Genomic DNA, 24036 nt, shown 5'->3' on the forward strand with positions numbered 1-24036 from the left:
GAAAATAGTCTGCTGTGGGAAACACAGAATCTAATACAGATCAACTAAGGCAACAGTATATAAACAAGTTAAAGTGTGTCTGTACCAAAAGTAACAGAAAAAAATTAAAGGGAAAGAATACCATTTATGAATCTCTAGTAAGCCACAGTTCTGCATTAGAACTGTGCATACACACACACACACACACACACACACACACACATATATGTATATATATATATATGTGTGTGTGTGTGCTCTTTATGCTCTATATATGCATATATATATATATATATATATATATATATATATATATATGCTCTTTATGCTTTATGCATGCCTTTAATTATTGGAGACCCAACTAAATTGTACAATATTCTGCCTAGTGCTTACTTTTGACAAAGGTATTGGTTCTAATCATAAATTGATGAGACCTCATTGAGTTTCTTCCTTTCAGCTTAAAATAAATTCAGTTATGTTTTATTAGAATCTAATAACTTTAAAATTGGACAATATCTTATAAAGTATGACCCAATTCCACATTCTAAAAATTAGCATGAGTAAGGCACAAACTGGTTTAAAAATTGACCTAAAGTCATTTAACAGCATTATTAGCAATAGAAACCAAGTCTTCGAATGTGTGGTTCAATGCAATTTTTACCCAATACTATTTCTTCTCCTTAGAAAACTATGACAAATTTGAATTCTCTCAACTCTAGGGCATACAAATGTGCTTTTAAGACAATTCTTTGAAACAAGCAACAAAAAACAAAACAGAATGGGGTAACACACTTTGTGCAGAGCTAAAGAGAAAAAATCCACTCTAGATTTTATTACTTTTACTACTATTTATTTCATGTTTGAAGAGTTATTTGTGAAGGAACAATACAAAAAAAGATACTGCCTCACCTATCAAATTTATGATGATAAAAAAATGACAGTATCCAGAGTAGGTAAGAATATCGCGAAAAGGCATGACCACAGGAAGCATAAATTGGTACAAACTTTTTGAGGGGCAATTCGACAATACATATCAAATGTTCTAAAAGGTGTTGGCCTTTGACTTGGCAATTCTATTTGGAGGAAATTACGTGCAAAGATTTAGCTAAAGGGATGTTCATCAGAGCGTTGCTTACAATAGCAACAACAATAAATTAGAAATATTTTTCATGTCCAATAACTGGAAACTGATTGAAGAAATCACCGTATATGATAAAGGCACATAATGGAGTATTTTACAACCATTAACAATAATATTATAGAAAATGTTAAATGTTCAAGATATTTTACATGAGAGAATTGTTCATTTTGAGCTTATGTTTATAAAATTATATAGGACATATGTTGAAAGAAAATATAAACTAACTGAACATTTAAAAAATCCTCCACTGATACAAGATGCAGATTTGTTCCTTTTGTCTTTGAATATTGTAATATAAAGATATGATACTTGGAGCTAATGTGGTCATCTTTTGACTACAAAATAAATTGCTATCAAAATTCTGAAAATGGCAGAGCAGAAAGGTTGAATGCACTTGATAACATTCTTGAGCTTCTGAACCAACATTTAGTTCTCGGTTCCTGATCTTGGTTTGTGGGATAATAAATTTCTTAATATTAAAAGATAATCTCCTACATTGCTGAATAAATCTAGGTGACTTTAAGGATCATGAATATACTTTTAAAATACACAGTTATTATAAATCCATTTAATGTTATTCTAAAAATGAAATCATGAAAACAGCTAAATATTTAATATCAACCAATATGATATTTAACACTAATAGATTAATATGGGATTTCAATTTCATCTACAGGCAACTTTAGGACACCTATAGAATTTAAAAAGTACTTTGCATAATATTTCCCTGTGAGACCAAGTTTATTTTTTTTATTTTTTTTCCATAAATAAATTTTATTTATTTATTTATTTAATTTTATTTTTTTAAATGAAATTTATTGTCAAATTGATTTCCATACAACACCCAGTGCTCATCCCAAAAAATGCCCTCTTAAATACCCATCACCCACCCACCACTCCCTCCCACCCCTCATCAACCCTCAGTTTGTTCTCAATTTTTAAGAGCCTGTGAGACCAAGTTTAAATGCAGTAATCTGAGAATTAACTTACCCTCAGTTTTCTTTGGGTCATGGCTGTTTCAAGGGCCATTTCTCTTAAGGGATCCCTGCTGATGTCAAGCATAGAGGCTTTGATTGTGTCTCCTGGATACAGGCTCAACCGAGACTGTCTAAGGGCCATTCTGGCTTGCAGCTGCATCATTTCTTCTTCTTGCCGTTTTAGCATAATCTCTTGATTAATTAAGTTGCCTTCAAGGGGTGTTTCATATTGTCTACTATATAGAAAAGAGAAAAGGGTTGGGAAGAAAATAATTATTTTAAGTCTAATCAAGAAAAAAAAACATGTTAAGTAAGATATCAAGAATTTACACAGATTTTATTTTGTCATCTCAGAAGAACCCGTGCAGTAACATTTCAATCCTACTTTTTTAATGTATCGATATAGTATGCTGTCCCATTTTCATTGGGTAGATCTATATGTTCCACCTCTTCTCTGAACATTCTAGCATCCTCTGAACACTGCTTCCACTGTGATTCTCTTCAGATGGGGCTGTTTTATTCTTAGAGTCCTGTATGTACCACTGGGCCTGGAGATGGGATAGAGATTCCCCTTAATTCTTGTATCAGCTTCCTGACCCTTGTTGACCTACAATAGCCCCCAGCCTCCCTGAAGTACATGCTATGAAATCACTCAATCCACTGCTCTGCTTTGCTGTAGATATTTATTGTCCTATTGATCAACACTCCCTTATTCATTAAAGATTTAAGTGCCTGACTCAGTCCTCTTCTCCACCAGTGCTCCTGTCATCATTTAAGGTGGTGTCACATAGACTGAGAAGTCCTCCAGCACTCTGGCCTCCTCCACTTCTGCCAGCCATCTACTTCCAGGGTCATGCTGCCTATAAACAATAACTGTCTATTTCTATCCTCCAATGACCTCTCCATATAATCCCTTCTTTTTTTGTCTTTTTTCTTTTTCTTTTTAGCTCACTACTTCGAATACCCTTCTTCAAATAATTCATTGACTCCATCACTTTCTGTTATCTCTTTGCCCTTATCCTGCTTGAATTCCAAAGCCCATTATTAAAATCACCCCTTTGCAAACAATCTCAACTCTCCTGAAACTGCAGAACCATGCTGACTGATCTCATTGGGCTCTCAGCACTGCCTGGTAACTCATTTTCTTAGAGAACTATTTTATATCTTCTTCCTTCCCTTTTCTTTTCAAAGCTCAAATACTCTCTCCTTCTCTACTGATGACCTTTCCCCAGTTGTCTTGGTGAAATAAGAAGCAATCAGGAAATAACTTCCTCATCCTTCTACCACCAAACTTTCCACATCTACGTCCATGTATTCTGCCTTCTCTTCTGTTACAACAATGCATCTCCTGCACACTCACATGGGCCCAATACCTCTACTGTGCATAAAATTCCACCCCCTCTCCTACTCAAAGACGTTGCTCCTGCAATTATCCCCTCACATGCATTGTACACTATGTTATTTTCATTAGTATACAAAAATGATATACTATTTCCTACTCAGAACAGAAAATCCTCCTTTGGTTCTACAACCCCTTTTGGACTCTATCCCATTTTTTTTCCTGCTGTCTTTTAGAGTAAATCTCTTCAAATTATTTAAGCTTTATCTCTACTTCATCTCCCAGTCTCTTAGACTCAAACCAATGGTTTTAGTCCCTACTATTCCACCGAAGCTGTTCACAAAAATGACTGACCTCTGCTGTCAAAGCCAAAAGATAGTTATCAATTTTCATTTTACTTGACTTCTAAGTGCCAAAAGATATAGTTGCTTAGTCCTTCCAATTCTTAAGACATTTCCCATTGGGAAGTCCATGCTCTTTTTATTCTCCTTCTACTTTAGTGGCTCTTCCTCCTTAGTCTCTTTTGCTGGCGCCTCCCTCGTTTATAATCTAGTGTTAGACTACAACAGCCCTCAGCCCTCCAGATTTTCCAAGTCTCCATATATACTCCATACCTACATGATCTCATCTAATTACATGGCCTTAATTACTTTATATTTTCCTATAACCCAGTCTCTCCTCTGAATTCCAATTCTATTTGCCTATGTGAGTGTTTTACTTGGATGTTAATATCCATCCTTAGGTTAATATGTCTCAAACCAGATTCTTGATATTTTTCCCCCATGTCGAACCTTTTTTCAAACTGGTTGCTTACAACACAACTGGGAATCATTCTTGATTCCTCTATCTTGCAAATCCCATGTCCAATTGAGTAGCAAATCCTATAGGCAGAACCTTGAAAATATCTATATCTGAGTCTTCTCTATCACCAACATACTAGTCTGTGCTGTATCCATCCAAATGTACTACTATCACTGCCTAACTGGTCTCTTGCTCTAATCTGTTCTTCACAGAACAAAACAGAGTAATCCCATTAAAATGCAAATTAGATCTAGGTTTTCAAGCCATCCAATGGCATCCCATTAAACTTAGAATAACATCTAAAATACTCACCTAAGTTTCTGAGGTCTGACATGATTTGGGTCCTGGTTACCACCCACTCTGCCCCCTTCACTCATCCTGCTGCACCCACACTGTCCTTCCTGTATTCCTCTAATAGTCTAACATGCAACACATCTCCCATACCTCTGCTTCCTCAAGGCCTCTAACTTTTGTAATTTCTTTTGTCTGGAAGGAACCCTCTGCCTCCTGATATCTGCATAGTTCACACTGTCCCTTAAAATAGTTTTCTCTTCAAATGTAACCCTTTGGAGAGGACTTCTCTACTTGCCCAACCTATGTAAAACAGAACTTGGACATCACACCCCTGCACTCTCTATCCTTTTAGCCTGCCTTCTCTTTTTTTTTTTTTTTAATGAATTTTTTAATGAAAAAAAATTTTATTATTGGGGCACCTGGGTGGCTCAGTGGTTAGGCATTCAACTGTTGATTTCAGCAGAGGTCATGATCTCATGGCTGTGAGATGGAGTCCCACGTGTCAGGCTCATGCTGGGTGTTGGAGCTACTTAAAATTCTCTTTCTTCCTCCCTTTGCCCCTCCCCCGCTTGCACGTATCTGCTCTCTCTTAAACAGTTTTTTAAATTATAAAAGTGTAGTTGATATACAGTGGTTTATTAGTTTCAGGTGAACAACATAGTGATGTGACAATTCTATATTATTCAATCTTACCACATTAAGTGTCATCACCATACAACATTATTACAATATTCCTAAGTATATTCCCAATGCTGTATTTTTCATTTCTGTGACTTATTTATTTTATAACTGGAAGACCATACCTTTTAATCCTCTTTATCTAATCCTACTTCATCCCTTCCCACTTTGGCAATTAACAGTTTGTTGATTAGTAAGTCTGTTTGTGTTTGTTCATTTGTTTTGATTTTTAGATTCCATATATAAGTGAAATCATATGGTATCTGTCTTTCTCTTAATTCACTCAGCATAATACCCTCTAGGTCCATCCATGTTGTTGCAAATGGCAAGATCTCATTCTCTTTTATGGCTGAGTAATATTTCATTGTGTGTGTGTGTGTGTGTGTGTGTGTGTGTGTGTGTGTGTATGAGAGATAGAGAGAGAGAGTGTCTGTGTTTTCTTTACCTATTCATCTACTGATGGGCACTTGGGTTGCTTCCATCTTGGCTATTATAAATAATGTTGCAATAAACATACAGGTGCATATATGTTTTTAAATTTGATATTTTAATTTTCTTTGGGTACATATCCACTAGTGGAATTATTGAATCATATGATAGTTCCTTTTTAATTTTTTGAGGAACCTCCACACTGTTTTCCACAGTGGTTGCACCATTTTACATTCTTAGCAACTGTGCCTGAGGATTCCTTTTTCTCTATATCCTCGCCAATGCTTGTTTCTTATGTTTTTGATTTTAGCCATTCTAACAGGTATGAGATGATATGCACTGTGGTTTTTAAATTGGATTATTTGGCTTTTTTGGGGGGGAGGGTTGAGTTGTATAATTTCTTTATATTTTAGCTATGATCCCTTATCAGATATTTTCATATAAATATTTTCTCCCATTCAATAGGTTGACTTTTCATTTTGCTTATGGTTTCCTTCTATGTGCACTCTCTATCCCCTTAGCATGCTTTATTTTTCTTCAAAGCACCATCATTATCTGATTTTTTTTTTTTTTATGGTCTTGTTCATGGTTTTATCTCCAGTACCTAAAAGTTGCTAGTACATGGTACGTTCACAGGAATCATTTCTTGAGCAAATGACAGAATATAATATTATGGCTCTCTCACTTAAGGGGGTCAAGTATAATAATAAGAATTTGAATCTAGACATTTTAACTCACACCTGTTATTTTCATCAACTATATTGGCCTTCTTGTTCAAATTATTTTATACCACAGCTACAAACAGGTAGCCAAAATGACTAATTATCATTTAATCTCTCTCAACACAATATCTGGTTGAAGTTTCTATAAAGGCTAAAAAGTTTGAGACCAAAAAAAAAAAAAAACAACAAAAAAACAAAACCAAAAACAATAACAAAAAACCCAAAATAAAACAAAAATAAAGACAAAGCAAACAAAAGAACAAAACTAAGAAAATCTGGATCATTTAGGAATGAATAAACAGGTTGTTTTAAGTCAGAAAAACAGGCTACCTTGTCAAGCAAATAGGTTCAGAAGCCATGGGAATTGTACTACGTATAAACTGAACTTTGTAAGTTAACACAGAAAAAACTTAGAGATGTTCTTTGGAAAATAGCTTTGAATATCCTTTTTGGTCACTGAAAGGCACTTTTGATAACTCAGAATCAAAAAATTACTCATTCTGCTGCATCTGACTCATAGTTTCCTGTTAATTTCCCCCCACCCTTTACGATACAAATCAATAGACTGCCTGGATCTGTTTTTCCATTTAATTCTAGCTAAAGGGAATGGAAATTTTTATAAAGAAGCATGCAACATGTCAAAATACAACACTATTTATAGATCTCACAAATATATGACCTAAAGAACAAAACAGGACCTCCTAATTGTGTGCCAGCACGCTAAGGATGTTATCAGAAACCTTTGTATACATTCAGAAAATTCTGTGCTTGAATAAGGAATTTAGAGTATTTTAGTTAATGTGTTTTCCTGTGGGCAGAAAAAGAGGGTGAGACTTGTCTAAAAGAAGTTGAGTTTAGCATATTACATCAAGTTTAATATATACAGACTTAACAATCTACTTCTTGAAATATTTTTTATTATGTTTTCATCTAATGGAGATGCTATGGATGCTACATGGAGTTTTTTTCTCCTCTTAAAGTATGAACTAAAAGATAGTTTATCATTAGAACACAATTTTATAAGCTAAAGTGGTCTTAAAATTAACATCCCCTAAAAATAAAATCAGTCAGAACTAAGGTTCTCTCATAATCTTTTGAGGTAACTCACCAAGAAAATTGAAATAAGGCTCACAAAATGACTTAATTTTATTTGGAGGAATATATTTTTAAATAACTGACAAATGAACTATAAAAGCAATTAATTTTTATATCATAAGCTTAATAATTCTCCAGTTGTTATCTTTACTCATGCTTTTCATCAACCTAAAGGGCATCATACTATTAATATAAATTTTCTCCAAATTAAATATACAGATAGGAGTGACTCCCTCAATTCATCATAGAGCTTAGTGCATTTCAATATTTGCTTCTTACTGCTGTTCATCTCCAAATGCTTTTGTGTCTTTAAGAAAATGTATAATACCAAACATAAATCTTTTTGTCTCTTACCTCTTTGTTCAAAATTACTAAGTCAGGGTCTCACCACAATGGGGTCTTATTAATATAAAATTCTATTATGCAAATATAACACAGCTTTAGGTAAATGAATACTTATTAGAGCTTTCCTCAAAGTAAATAAAGTATCATGGACTATCTTAAAAAAACATAAGAGAGAAGAGAAAAAGACATAAATTTAATAAAAAATGGAATGCTGAAAGGAATTACTTTAGTGCAATGTAATTAATTGCTTGGATTCTAAACCCTAGATAAATTGTCTGCTTTAATCACATGGCTAGGGTTACCTGGTCTATTAATAGTTTACGGGTGTGAAACAGTGTCTACCAGAATTAATTAGCTTACGGGCAAGTTTCTGTTAATCTCCAAATGATTCTTTTGTATATGGTGGCACCTGAACTAAACAAACCGAGATATCAAATTTAAAAGGATTTGCGTGGTTTCTAAGTAAATTCTAAAGCAACCTTTTTATAAATTTCAAATTAATGTTTAACATTAACAATATGCTTTATTCATGTAAGGGAACTGTGCACATGTGAAAAGGATACACAACAATATATTCACTACTGGTTTGACACTTTTTGCTTTAAACAAAGTAAATCCATATACAGCTATGATACTACCACCCTAAGCCCAACACATGAATAATACCTAACACCTTATTAGAAAGTCAACCATTTCAGTATGAAAATAAACTCTAAACAGCCCAAACTGGGCTTAAAAAAAAAAAAACACAAGTTAAAAACAAAAACAAAAACAAAAAAACACAAGTTAACCTCTTGTAAGCCAGTAAATATGTAGTGAATAATTAGCTTTTTACATAATAGGTTATTTAGTAGTTACCTATTCATTATTCATTCAACAAATAATACTCTCTGAAAATCTGCTTGTGGAGCCTATTCAACCTTTCAAAAGAGAAATTATTGTCTTAGAAATCAAGGTTTACTATCTTCTCACAGATGCTTAATGCCATGCCTTCTGAACTTCCTGTTAATAAATGATTTTATATTCATATTAACAATTTTAATTTCAAACACAGACTATAAATAATCAGAGCCAATTCTAATTTTAAAAGATGCAACAACTCAAACTACTACAATGTCTTTCACATAATTAAATGAATTTCCAAGAATTAAAAAGAGGAGGGAAAGGGAAAATGGAGAAAATAGAGAAAAAAGGGTAATTTTCAAAAATTCTCCTTGATTCTAACAAAGAAAAAAAACCCACGTGTCACTGGAAATATATTACTATTTTTCCTATCACATACCTTGGTCTCTGTGATGGGCCTTGACCTGGGGTTTCATCCAGCCCTGGGAGACCACTGTTGGACTCAAACCTTTTTGAAGCTTCACTTTTTCGTACTAAAGAATGAAAAAAAATAACACAGGTAATAAAAATATAAAGTAACTTATTTAAAACTAAAACACTGAGCAGATACATAAGATAATTTTTACAAATTATATTCATACCACCAAATTAATGATATAATGTCATTAAACTCTTCAGAGGTAAGTTATTTTTGAAGACAGTGAATTATTTCCTATTATGAAAATGAATATATTGTTATTTGATGAAACTGCTATTAAGTTCCTATAATACTGTTAAAATGAGTAACTGGCAGCTTTTTTATAATTTTTAAATTTCATATAAAATTATTCTTTTGATACCTTATATCTTAACACTACTGAATAAGAAGAACATTCATGGATTAAAAAAAAAAATTTTTTTTAACGTTTATTTATTTTTGACACAGAGAGAGACAGAGCATGAACGGAGGAGGGTCAGAGAGAGGGAGATACAGAATCTGAAACAGGCTCCAGGCTCTGAGCTGTCAGCACAGAGCCCGACGCGGGGCTCGAACTCACGGACTGCGAGATCATGACCTGAGCCGAAGTCGTATGCTCCACTGACTGAGCCACCCAGGTGCCCCTGAAAATTCATGGATTCTTAAAAACATTTTGGTTGTTCAGATGCCTCTCACCTTGTCGGAAATCTGATTCAGAGGAAATAATAGATGGACTTTCACTGGAAGTACTAAAGATATCACTGTGGTAAGTTTTATATCTTCGAATTGGTTCTAAAAGAATTAAAAGAAAAACATTAGAAAGCAAATCCATTTCTGTTCCACACAAATCAGATATTACATTTACTCTTATGAGACTAGAACATTTTATGTATTGCTTTAAATTTACCAATTGCTGGATGATACTCAAACAACGTGATTCCAATTTTGAGGCAGGTTAGCATACTGGTTAAGAACCTGGACTCTGACACCAGATTGCCTGGGTTTGAATCTCAGCTCACTACTTGCCAGGTGTGTGACACCTTAAGAAGGTAACTGAAGCTTCCTGTGACTCATCTTCAGCTGAAATGGGGGTATAATAAAAGTGTACACCTAGTAGTGTTGTTGCGAGCATCAGATGAAGTGATATATGCAAAGCTCTTAGAACACAGTGGATGTTATATAAACATCATCATTAAGCAGTTTTTGAAAGGTCACTGTGTAATTCTCTGTGTTACATGCTATAAAGGAATAGAAAACCCAAAGATACAGTCCCAAGCTCAAATAATTTAAAATGTTTAAGGACAAAAATACTTAATTGAAGACAGGATGTTTAGATCTACCAGAATGAGACGAATAAGCATTGGGAGTGTGTGTGTGTGGGGGGTACTTTGTGGGGTTGTGCAGTGTGTGCCCTGTATTAGGTGGGTAGGATCACATTAAAATAAAAATTCTATCTTCTAAATGTTTCTAATTCATTCCTCTTCTTCATACTCACAGTTATAGATCACTATTCATCTCATGTCTAGACTACTTCATGTATCCTAGATTCCCTCTTCTGCAATCTTACCCATTTCATATTATGATTCACATTACAGAGAGTGAACTTTCCAGAAATAAAAATCTGGGCATATTGCTATCATCTCTTAAAGTTTCAAAATACAGTTTATAAACTCCTTAGCTTGATATTCAAAGCCTTTAACAACCTGGTCTCTGACTACATTTATAGCAGTGGCTCTTCATATTGTGAAGTCACAGATACACTTGTTAGAATTAGATGGAAACTACAAACCTCTCTCCACCCACTCCCCAAAACATACAAAAATACATTTAAATAGGGCTTTAAAAACTCAATGTAAAAAAAAAAATCGACTGAATGAGTTATCTGAATCTTTGTGGCAGATTGGAACGTCTGAGCACGATGTTAATCAGTGGATAATAAGCCTGCAGATTGGGAAAGACTGAAATTGCAAATGATAGTGGGGAAAATTGATGAAAAAATGTGCTGAAGGAGACAGGAAATGGAAAAACACCCCAACATACATGGATGGTCAGTTTGGCAAGGAGAAAGAACCTTTTCTTCATAAGAGAAAGAAATGATGAATAGGGAAAGAGTGAAAATATAGAAGGAATCCAGGATACTCATATCAGAAGTTGCCTTACTCCTGGTAATGAAAAAGTGCATTACTCCTGGGAATCAGTGGCCGGGAGCTTCAGAAGAGTAAAGAAATTCTGCTATGAAGAATTTACTGATAAGAGTCAGTAAAAACCACATGACACCCTTTATGTAGCCATGAGAGTATAGATTAGGCTAGAATGCATGAATTTTATTGGAACCAATCAGAATGGTTTTGTGGCTTTTTCTTGGCAGTAGAGAAGGAAAAACCATGGGAAACTCCTGGAACTGAGGGGAGGCATGGGATGTATGACAGCACACAATGGAGACATGTGAGGGATTCTTTTTTTACTAGTTTGCAAGCTTGAGAACAGGAACTTTGCAGAATGAATTATTCCTGTGCTGCAAGGTGTTCACTAGAGATTGTTGAAGGAAAAAGAGATGGATAAATGAATGAAATAGTCAAATGGCATCACAGAACCAGGACGGAAATGATGTGCTGGCAGGATCGGGAGGTCATGCTGAGGCAAAACTTTAAAGAAGTGAGAGGAGTAGAAGTAAAAATGGCCGTGGGCTTGATGGAGATGAAGTTGCACATTGTTCTTGTGCCAATGTTTACCTGGAACAGTAGGCATAATATAGAAGACCCCTACTTTGTTTAGCTTTATACACACTGAAAATGAGTATTAAATAATACTACAATTAGTGGAAAGGGTTTTAGGGTTGAAAATCCAAATATTTACCAGTGCTTCTAAAAAATGATTCCATTCTACCACAAGGAAGTCTTACAGTAAATAATATAATTTTTAAAAAACTCCTCTGGTTTAAGATAAATGTGATTTGAAAAGATTGTAGAAGACATCAAACAATGGTTTTGTTTAATTGTATTTAAACGTAATGAACATAGTTAAATGGTTACTTAAGAAGAACTGCTATTTTCTTTCTTTTTTTTTTTTTTTAAATTTTTTTTTCAACGTTTATTTATTTTTGGGACAGAGAGAGACAGAGCATGAACGGGGGAGGGGCAGAGAGAGAGGGAGACACAGAATCGGAAACAGGCTCCAGGCTCTGAGCCATCAGCCCAGAGCCTGACGCGGGGCTCGAACTCCCGGACCGCGAGATCGTGACCTGGCTGAAGTCGGACGCTTAACCGACTGCGCCACCCAGGCGCCCCAAGAACTGCTATTTTCAAGGGCACTGACAAACTTTTTGTTGTATTGTTATAGAATCCCCATGTTAAACTTCTGAGGGATTTTTCCAAGGTAACTTGAACAAATTACAAACCTGGCATTGCGATGTACACAGCACAGTAAATAGAATGAACAAGGCCAAGGAGTGGACTCAAAAGTACAGAGGCAATACTGTTTTTACTTTACAAAGAAAAATACGAAGTGGCAATATACCTACTTAGTAGATAGAGAACTTCAGTCACTTAGATGTTATGCCATACAATAACAATTTCATACCCCACATTGAATGAATTTATTGTTTTATAACTATTTCTGCCAAGTGGCTGTAGGACAGCAAATACATCTTAATTAAAATTTCCATTCTTTGGTGGTGCTTTATAATTGTTCTTATATTATTTCATGTGTCCATATTCCTTTTCCTTTTTATAATTCTTGGGTTCCTTGTGTGAGACAAATTAATACAAATGTTGATTATCCCCTCCTAAAAGTATAACAACAAATCATTTCCCCTTGATGAGGTATTGGTCTGCAAATGTTATCAGCACCAGACGTTCAGGGGAGGGTGGGCACTGCCTTATAATCCTTTATTGCTTTATAGTAATGGGGCACTAGCACTTCAGAAACATGCGATCGATGGCTAGTTTTGCAGCACTACTAGGGGATGGAAAGACTTCCTTGTTTTCTTCTAGGACTGGGGTAGGAATGGGGAGCCTATGTTAATTAGAGTGTAGGAATCTCTTTTGTAAGCTTCTCATTCTGGAATGTATCTTTTATAATGCTGCTAGCCATGTTCCTTTCATGTAATGGCATGGCCAGATTAAAGTTCCAGGCAACATTCACTACTCAGTCATGCTTATGAGAAAGGCTAGCCTTTGTAAATATAGGCTTTCTATTTCTGAATTAAATAATAAATTCAATCATTTCAGGAATTATTATAAAATTCACTACAAACATAAATTATTACAAACATATTCTTTACCAAGAGTATATCTTGCATTGGTGTATATGGAGAGGCACATTTTGCATGCTTACAAATCACATGATCTGATAGGAACATGGCTTGGCTTTCTGAGACAACCTACTTGAAGGCATCCAGTAGACACCAACTAGTTCCAGAGCAGCTTTCGTCCTCTATTCTGATCTGCAGAAGAAGGTTAATCCCTAATTATCCATGAGGTGTCCTAACATTATTGACAACTTTCTTTTTGAAGGATCCAGATACCACAGACATGTTTTCTATCTACATTTAAATGTATAATTTAAGCACTTTAGATTTGTCCTAGATCCCAGGAATGTGGTATTAACTGAGGGATTAAAAAAGAAAAAAAACCCAGCTTTTTTATTGTGAAAACTTCTACACAGACACAAAGACAGAGAGTATAATAAATCATCACATACCCAGATCAATACAACCTGGTAATTGTTATTTTAATTAAAAAGTGTCAGACTATGTTTTTAAACAAAGAAATGCTCCTCAGTATTTATATAGTATACTACAAAGTTTTATGAATGCCAACATTCTTGAATGATGTGCAATGGACCTATTAAGAATATTCAAGACATTCAGATGGCTAACAGACACATGAAAAGATGCTCAACATCACTCATCATCAGGGAAATACAAATCAAAACTACGATGAGATAGCACCTCACACTTGTCAGAATGGCTAAAATTAACACAAGAAACAACAGGTGTTGGTGAGGATGCAGAGAAAGAGGAATGCTCTTGCACTGTTGGTGGGAATGCAAACTGGTGCAGCCACTCTTAGGAACAGTATGGAGGTTCCTCAAATAACTAAAAATAGAACAATCCAGCAATTGCACTATTAGTTATTTACTTAAAGGATACAAAAATACAGATTTGAAGGGGTACATGCACCCTATCAACATATAGGGGTACATGATAGCAGCACTATCAACAATAGCCAAACTATGGAAAGAGCCCAAATGTCCACCAATTGATGAATGGATAAAGAAGATGTCATGTATACACACACACACACACACACACACACAATGGAATCTTACTCAGCCATCAAAAACAATGAAATCTTCCCATTTGCAATGATGTGGATGGAGCTAGAATGTATTATGCTAAGTGGGATAAGCCAATCAGAAAAAGACAAATACCATATGATTTTACTCATATGTGGAATTTAAGAAACAAAATAGATGACTGGGAAGGTGGGGGATGGAAAGAGGAGATAGGGAAACAAACCATGAGAGACTCTTAACAATAGTGAACAAACTTGATGGAGGGAGGTGGGTGACAGGGGGGCTACATGGGTGATGGGCATTAAGGACGGTACTTGTGATGGGCACTGGGTGTTGTATGTAAGTGATGAATGACTGAATTCTCCTACTGAAACCAATATTGCACTGTATGTTAACTAAAATTTAAATTAAGAAAACCAAATAGGCATTTTATAAAATGCACATATGGCCACTTTCACTGAAATATATAGCAAAAGTTTAAGCCTTCACCATTATAATTGCAGAACTATATTTGGCTTTTGTGGGATAAAAATTAGATTAATTTGTTGGTTTGCAAATTTCTCAGTAAACATTTAAATGAAACCTATACTGAACAAATCAGTGTACCAGGGTCCATTTAGGGTCATGATTATTCCTCATTTTACTGATTTCCTTCTCTTTGAGTCCTTCCCCATGAGTACTTAGTTTTTAGATGTGGAAAATGAAGTTTTAGGAAAGAACCTACATTTAGTAGAACAGTGGTGAGAGGATGAGAAGAATAGGGTCTACAGAAGGATGGCTTAATGAATTAACATTTGGAGAGAGGTCTAGTTATAGAGATTTGGTAATCATGCATACTCTGACAATTGAAGACATCTTTTAGTTTCTAGTACTGTTTTACCATAATTAAGAGTATACTATTTCTTGTAAGAATACAAGATATGAAAATCTGACAAATATTTTATTATTCTTCAGCTGAAATCTGATTATTTTATTTAAAAAAGTTTTTTAATGTTTATTTATCTTTGATAGAGAACATGTGCGCACAAGTGGGGGAAGGACAGAGAGAGAGAGACACAGAATCTGAAGCAGGCTCCAGGCTATCAACTCAAGAGCCTGACATGGGGCTTGAACCAATGAACCATGAGATCATAACATAAGCCGAAGTTGGATGCTTAACCAACTGAGCCGTTCAGCGCCCCTGTAATCTGATCCTTTAAACAAAATTCGCTCCAACTCTAATATCCTATTGACTCTACTTATACAGTACCAATGAAAAGCAGCTTTTCAATAGGCTAGAGCATTTAGCCATAAGTTCTTGACAACTAAGAGTTCCAATTTGCACCAATACTTAACACTTCAGTTAAAATTTTGTTTTCACACTTAACACTTTAAACATATAAAGTTGTGGGAAATGATCATGAACACTATACTTTTAATATTTAGGGTATTATGATTTGCATAATATTCTGAGCTTACATAAAGCTATTTCAGATGAAACATTCAAATCTATAATCTTCACATTAAAATGAACCTAAACCAGCACAAACTGTAATCTAAAAACATCATTTACAAGTGACACATATTCAAGCTCAGACATGTAACATGCAGAAAGAGAGACTCAGACAAGTGCAGCATCAGGAATTAAAGAATTATAACAATTTTTCAAACCCTGCATTTTTAAGGTTATTAGCCCTGACAAAATATTTCAGTTTTCAAATAAACAGAGAAACCAAAATAATGATTCTATGTTTTCATGTATGAAATGTTTTTCTTTATGCTTTCTTTTCAAGGGAGTAATTTTCAGAGATTAAAGATTATACCTTTTATATGTTCACTAGAGTCCACTGTATTCATATACCATACTACATGATCTATGAACAAACCATGTTCTAAAACCCATTGAGAGCTAGATAAAGTCAAAAATTTTTGTCAACAGGAGGAACAGAACTCATGCAAATATAAACATATGTAATTGAGGAAAGATACATAGGAGAATGCTCTGTGAACTATAAATTACTTTAGAGATGTAAAATTTGTGCAAAGCAGGAATGGTAAAAACACATTCCCTCACAGGAGACTTGTGCAATGTAGTGGCCACCAATGTAGGCTGTGTCTTGCATCTGGGTTGGCTATACCACTCCTCTAGCATCCTCCAGGATCCCGTGTTATGACTTTATTGCCCGTTCTAAATCTTTCAAATGAACAGTATAGAGTTCTAAAGGAAATTGATTGCCTTTACTCTTGGTTGGTCAGGTTATGACTTCTCTTGAAGTTGGATAAAACACAGGAGAAGAAGGATTTCTGCTCACTATGCATAATTCATCAGAGAATATTGTTGTATCACATGTCTGAAACAGCACATGCCAAATATTTAATATTAATAGCTACACTGCAATACTCAGTTTAGATTAATAAACAGTATCATGTAGGATATAGTGGTAGATACTAAGGATACAGTTATGGATTAGACTATGTCAAATTTCTGATATCTATAGGAGGAGAAACAAGCTCCTTGAAACAAATAATTTCAATGAAAATGAGGCCATCATCCTAAACTGGGAAGGTGAGAGAAAGCTTCCTGAACCAGAAATGCCTGAAAGCTTTGATAGTCTTGAGGCAGAAAGCTGTATGAATAAAGGCATGGAAATGACAATTGGCAATGACAACAATTGGCTGGAGGGAGGAAAAGAGGGGAAGACAGAGAGACAGACTGAGAGAATGCACCACATATTGGAGTGGGGTGTGAGATGGGAAATGCTAAAGGATGAGACTGGAGAGACATGATCTAAGGAGCTAGAATTTTACCCTGTTCAGATGATGACAAGTTCATGGCTGAGGCAGAGAAGAAATTATTCAGATTTGTGTTGCAGGAAAATGGAAGACGTAAATGGTAGTTGAAATAGCAATTTAGAAAGCTATTTCCGTAGTCCATGGGAGCAAGGAATTGAGAGATTGGGACGGAATGAAGAAATATTTCAGAGATTTAAATTGCTAGGTCTCAAAAATTGCTATGATACCGTTGCTAGTATGATGCATCTTAAATCTTTCTTAAAACACATCAATCCATGCTTCTCAGGTATCTATGCCAAAGCCAAACTGGGTATATGTTAATTATGTATCAGTTCAATTTAAATTAGGTCCCTAATTTCTGATAAAATAGCCTATGATTTCTTTAGACTCCAAAATCAATATTATGTTACTATGAATATAGATACTGGAAAGTTTGTATTTGTTTCACCATTCACTTTCCTTAGTGTTTTAAATGCAATTTCATTCTTTCTACTTGGATAAATCTAAAGAACGGAAGTAAATTGTCTATTCTCATTCCCAAGTATTTCTCAAACCAAATCTTCTCTCATTTGAATACTGGTATTTTACACTGGACTAACTTTATATGAGAATGGTCTGAAGCTGTACTATTTTAATATGGCAGCCACTAGCCATATGTAGCTATGTAAATGTAAATAAAATATTCAGTTCCTCAGTTGCACTAGCCACCACAATGTAAGTGCTCAACTGTCACATGTGGCTTGTAACTACTGAGTTGGGACTTTGTAGATATAGAACATTTCCTCCACTGAAGAAGTTCTATTGGACAATGCTGGTCTAAAGTACAAATGTCTTTAAAATTTAGTCCTAGAAATATAGCAGGCACTTTATTCTTTCTGGCTAAGATGTTGATTCCGTCTATAATAGTGTGTTCTTCAGAGATACAAAATATATTTGCATCTTGGTAGAATAATAGAGTTATCAATTCTGAAATACATGTGATATTTGACCAATATCACCTAAAATCCCTGATTATTCATACTTACTTTTGTGGAACTGATATGAGTGAAACAGAAACTGAATATTAAATTATTTTAGTTCATGAAGTAATCCAAATAACAACTCAATCATATCTTTTTTTCTTTTCAAAGGGAAATAAGGTGAAGAAATAAAAACTGAATAGTTTGGATTTTAGAGGAGAGATAATTTTTTTTTAATTTTTTTTTTCAACGTTTATTTATTTTTGGGAAAGAGAGAGACAGAGCATGAACAGGGGAGGGGCAGAGAGAGAGGGAGACACAGAATCAGAAACAGGCTCCAGGCTCTGAGCCATCAGCCCAGAGCCTGACGCAGGGCTTGAACTCACGGACCGCAAGATCGTGACCTGGCTGAAGTTGGACGCTTAACTGACTGCGCCACCCAGGCGCCCCAGAGGAGAGATAATTTTTGAAAAAAATTTCTCCCTTAGAACATGTCACTAGAAGTATCCTACATGGTGAACTGTAATATTTATAAATCCATCCCCTTGCTTTTCTAAAATGCAACTATAAAAATGTATGAACTTTCAAATTCAATCTTCTCATGAAAATGAAACATTAAGGTGCCTCAATAATAAGAACAGGCTCACATACTTCAGTGCTTACATATTCTAGTTGCACAACACAGAGTTTAAGCTGCATTCACAAGGCAGTCACAGAACAGCAAAACTAGGCTAGACCAGAGGTCACAATATTGTCTTTTAAGCAATATTTAAGGTTGATGTATAGTAGATTGACTTAAAACTCCTTAAATAGTAACATTTAACCACAGTCACCTTTGAAGGACTTACTTATATCTATTCTTCATGTCCTTTTCCAGTATTTATACAGAATGTAGAGGAGTTCTAACTGTTGGAAGCAAAATGGTATTCATGGTCCCCACCCAGGGGGTGGAGTGCTGTTCATACTATACTCACAGTACTGGTTCCAAGTCAATCTCTCATAATCAGGAATGTGTTGCCAACTCACAAGGCAATGTTAGATAGGGAGTGTGTGGTAATTACAAACAAGAGAGATGGTGACAGATACTTCTATTAGAAAACATACAATTTCTCAGATATTGAGAGGGAGTAATGTGGTAGAAAAAAGATATCAGGAACAAGGAAGAAGAAATAAGTAGACTAGGATGGTCCCATACTGAGGTGAAAAAGTGAAAAGAATAAAGCAAACAGGGGGATCCTGGGAAGATAGCGGCGTAGGACGACGCTGGGCTCACTGCGCATCCTGCTGATCACTTAGATTCACCTACACCTGCCTAAATAACCCAGGAAACCACCAGAAGACTAGCAGAACGGAGTCTCGGGAGCCAAGCGCAGACGAGAGGCCCACGGAAGAGGGTAGGAAGGGTGGAGATGCGGTGCGCGCTCCACAGACTGGCGGGAGGAAGCCGGGGCAGAGGGCGGCCCGCCGGCCAAGCAGAGCCCCAAGTCTGGCTGGCAAAAGCGGAGGGGCTGGACGGAGTGTGTTCCGACAGCAAGCGGGACTTAGCATCTGAGAGGTCATAAGTTAACAGCTCTGCTCAGAAAGCGGGAGGGCTGGAGGACAACGAGAGGGAGAGTTGCTGAGCCCCAGGAGGACAGAGCTCAGTTTGGTGGGGAACAAAGGCGCTTGCCAGCGCCATCTCCCTCGCCCATCCCCCAGCCAAAATCCCAAAGGGAACCAGTTCCTGCCAGGGAACTTGCTTGCTCCGTGCAAACACCCAATGTTGTGCTTCTGTGGAGCCACACCTCCGGCAGTGGGTCTGACTCCCTCCCGCTGCCACAGGGCCCCTCCTGAAGTGGATCACCTAAGGAGAAATGAGCTAAGCCTGCCCCTCCTGCCCCCGTGCACCTTGCCTACCCACCACAGCTAATACGCGAGATCCCCAGCACCACAAGCCTGGCAGTGTACAAGTAGCCCAGACGGGCCACACCACCCCACAGTGAATCCCACCCCTAGGAGAGGGGAAGAGAAGGCACACACCAGTCTGACTGTGGCCCCAGCGGTGGGCTGGGGGCAGACATCAGGTCTGACTGTGGCCTGCCCACCAATGCAAGTTATTCAAGGCAGCACAGGGGAAGTGCCCCGCAGTTCCGCACCACTCCAGGGACTATCCAAAATGACCAAACGGAAGAATTCCCCTCAAAAAAACGTCCAGGAAATAACAACAGCTAACGAACTGATCAAAAACGATTTAAACAATATAACAGAAAGTGAATTTAGAATAATAGTCATAAAATTAATTGCTGGGCTTGAAAACAGTATAAAGGACAGCAGAGAATCTATTGCTACAGAGATCAAGGGACTAAGGAACAGCCAGGAGGAGCTAAAAATGCTATTAATGAGCTGCAAAATAAAATGGAGACAACCACAGCTCGGATTGAAGAGGCAGAGGAGAGAATAGGTGAACTAGAAGATAAAATTATGGAAAAAGAAGCTGAGAAAAACACAGATAAAAAAATCCAGGAGTATGAGGGGAAAATTAGAGAACTAAGTGATACACTAAAGAGAAATAATCTACGCATAATTGGTATCCCAGAAGAGGAAGAGAGAGGGAAAGGTGCTGAAGGGGTACTTGAAGAAATAATAGCTGAGAACTTCCCTGATCTGGGGAAGGAAAAAGGCATTGAAATCCAAGAGGCACAGAGAACTCCCTTCAGACGTAACTTGAATTGATCTTCTGCACGACATATCATAGTGAAACTGGCAAAATACAAGGATAAAGAGAAAATTCTGAAAGCAGCTAGTGATAAATGTGCTCTAACTTATAAAGGGAGACCTATAAAACTCGTGACCGATCTCTCTACTGAAACTTGGCAGGCCAGAAAGGAATGGCAGGAGATCTTCAATGTGATAAACAGAAAAAATAAGCGGCCGAGAATCCTTTATCCAGCAAGTCTGTCATTTAGAATAGAAGGAGAGATAAAGGTCTTATCAAACAAACAAAAACTGAAGGAATTTGTCACCACTAAACCAGCCCTACAAGAGATCCTAAGGGGGATCCTGTGAGACAAAGTACCAGAGACATCGCTACAAGCATGAAACCTACGGACATCACAATGACTCTAAACCCATATCTTTCTATAATAACACTGAATGTAAATGGACTAAATGCTCCAACCAAAAGACATAGGGTATCAGAATGGATAAAAAAACAAGACCCATCTATTTGCTGTCTACAAGAGACTCATTTTAGACATGAGGACACCTTCAGATTGAGAGTGAGGGGATGGAGAACTATTTATCATGCCACTGGAAGTCAAAAGAAAGCTGGAATAGCCATACTTATAACAGACAAACTAGACTTTAAATTAAAGGCTGTAACAAGAGATGAAGAAGGGCATTATATAATAATCACAGGGTCTATCCATCAGGAAGAGCTAACAATTATAAATGTCTATGCACCGAATACAGGAGCCCCCAAATATATGAAACAATTACTCACAAACATAAGCAACCTTATTGATAAGAATGTGGTAATTGCAGGGGACTTTAACACTCCAGTTACAGAAATGGATAGATCATCTAGACACACAGTCAATAAAGAAACAAGGGCCCTGAATGATACATTGGATCAGATGGACTTGACAGATATATTTAGAACTCTGCATCCCAAAGCAACAGAATATACTTTCTTCTCGAGTGCACATGGAACATTCTCCAAGATAGATCACATACTGGGTCACAAAACAGCCCTTCATAAGTATACAAGAATTAAAATCATACCATGCATACTTTCAGACCACAATGCTATGAAACTTGAAATCAACCACAGGAAAAAGTCTGGAAAACCTCCAAAAGCATGGAGGTTAAAGAACACCCTACTAAAGAATGAATGGGTCAACCAGGCAATTAGAGAAGAAATTTAAAAATATATGGAAACAAATGAAAATGAAAATACAACAATCCAAATGCTTTGGGATGCAGCGAAGGCAGTCCTGAGAGGAAAATACATTGCAATCCAGGCCTATCTGAAGAAATAAGAAAAATCCCAAATACAAAATCTAACAGCACACCTAAAGGAAACAGAAGCAGAACAGCAAAGGCAGCCTAAACCCAGCAGAAGAAGAGAAATAATAAAGATCAGAGCAGAAATAAACAATATAGAATCTAAAAAAACTGTAGAGCAGATCAACGAAAACAAGAGTTGGTTTTTTGAAAAAATAAACAAAATTGACAAACCTCTAGCCAGGCTTCTCAAAAAGAAAAGGGAGATGACCCAAACAGATAAAATCATGAATGAAAATGGAATTATTACAACCAATCCCTCAGAGATACAAGCAATTATCAGGGAATAGTATGAAATTATAGCCAACAAACTGGACAACCTGGAAGAAATGGACAAATTCCTAAACACCCACACGCTTCCAAAACTCAATCAGGAGGAAATAGAAAGCTCGAACAGACCCATAACCAGCGAAGAAATTGAATCAGTCATCAAAAATCTCCCAACAAATAAGAGTCCAGGACCAGATGGCTTCCCAGGGGAGTTCTACCAGACGTTTAAAGCAGAGATAATACCTATCCTTCTCAAGCTATTCCAAAAAATAGAAAGGGAATGAAAACTTCCAGACTCATTCTATGAAGCCAGTATTACTTTGATTCCTAAACCAGACAGAGACCCAGTAAAAAAAAGAGAACTACAGGCCAATATCCCTGATGAATATGGATGCAAAAATTCTCAATAAGATACTAGCAAATCTAATTCAACAGCATATAAAAAGAATTATTCACCATGATTAAGTGGGATTCATTACTGGGATGCAGGGCTGGTTCAACATTCGCAAATCAATCAACGTGATACATCACATTAATAAAAGAAAAGAGAAGAACAATATGATCCTGTCAATCGATGCAGAAAAGGCATTTGACACAATTCAGTAACGTTTCTTAATAAAAACCCTCGAGAAAGTCAGGATAGAAGGAACATATTTAAAGATCATAAAAGCCATTTATGAAAAGCCCACAGCTAACATCATCCTCAATGGGGAAAAACTGAGAGCTTTTTCCCTGAGATCAGGAACATGACAGGGATGCCCACTCTCACCGCTGTTGTTTAACATAGTGTTGGAAGTTCTAGCATCAGCAACCAGACAACAAAAGGAAATCAAAGGCATCAAAATTGGCAAAGATGAAGTCAAGCTTTCACTTTTTGCAGATGACATGATATTATACATGGAAAATCCAATAGGCTCCACCAAAAGTCTGCTAGAACTGATACATGAATTTAGCGAAGTTGCAGGATACAAAGTCAATGTACAAAAATCAGTTGCATTCTTATACACTAATAATGAAGCAACAGAAAGACAAATAAAGAAACTGATCCCATTCACAATTGCACCAAGAAGCATAAAATACCTAGGAATAAACCTAACGAAAGATGTAAAAGATTTGTATGCTGAAAACTATAGAAAGCTTATGAAGGACATTGAAGAAGATATAAAGAAATGGAAAAACATTCCGTGCTCATGGATTGGAAGAATAAACATTGTCAAATGTCAATACTACCCAAAGCTATCTACACATTCAATGCAATCCCAATCAAAATTGCACCAGCATTCTTCTCGAAACTAGAACAAGCAATCCTAAAATTCATATGGAACCACAAGAGGCCCCAAATAGCCAAAGTAATTTTGAAGAAGAAGACCAAAGCGGGAGGCATCACAATCCCAGACTTTAGCCTCTACTACAAAGCTGTCATCATCAAGACAGCATGGTATTGGCACAAAAACAGACACATAGACCAATGGAATAGAATAGAAACCCCAGAACTAGACCCACAAACGTATGGCCAACTAATCTTTGACAAAGAAGGAAAGAACATCCAATGGAAAAAAGACAGTCTCTTTAACAAATGGTGCTGGGAGAACT

General features: G+C 36.3%; 1 protein-coding gene across 6 annotated transcripts in view; it reads right to left on the reverse strand.

Annotated features, from left to right (window-relative positions):
* The window catches only part of PTPN13 (protein tyrosine phosphatase non-receptor type 13), a 233990-nt gene that overhangs the window by 78169 nt on the left and 131785 nt on the right, over window positions 1-24036 (reverse strand). For all 6 annotated transcript variants that reach the window (XM_047856949.1, XM_047856951.1, XM_047856948.1 and 3 more), the window contains 3 exons: window positions 9797-9892; window positions 9083-9176; window positions 2111-2333 (listed from right to left, as the gene is read on the reverse strand). In XM_047856949.1, coding sequence (XP_047712905.1) covers window positions 2111-2333; window positions 9083-9176; window positions 9797-9892 — 413 coding nt within the window. The remainder of the gene's footprint in view (window positions 1-2110; window positions 2334-9082; window positions 9177-9796; window positions 9893-24036) is intronic.

This window comes from Prionailurus viverrinus, chromosome B1, assembly GCF_022837055.1.
Source record: "Prionailurus viverrinus isolate Anna chromosome B1, UM_Priviv_1.0, whole genome shotgun sequence".
NCBI classification, from domain to species: domain Eukaryota; kingdom Metazoa; phylum Chordata; class Mammalia; order Carnivora; family Felidae; genus Prionailurus; species Prionailurus viverrinus.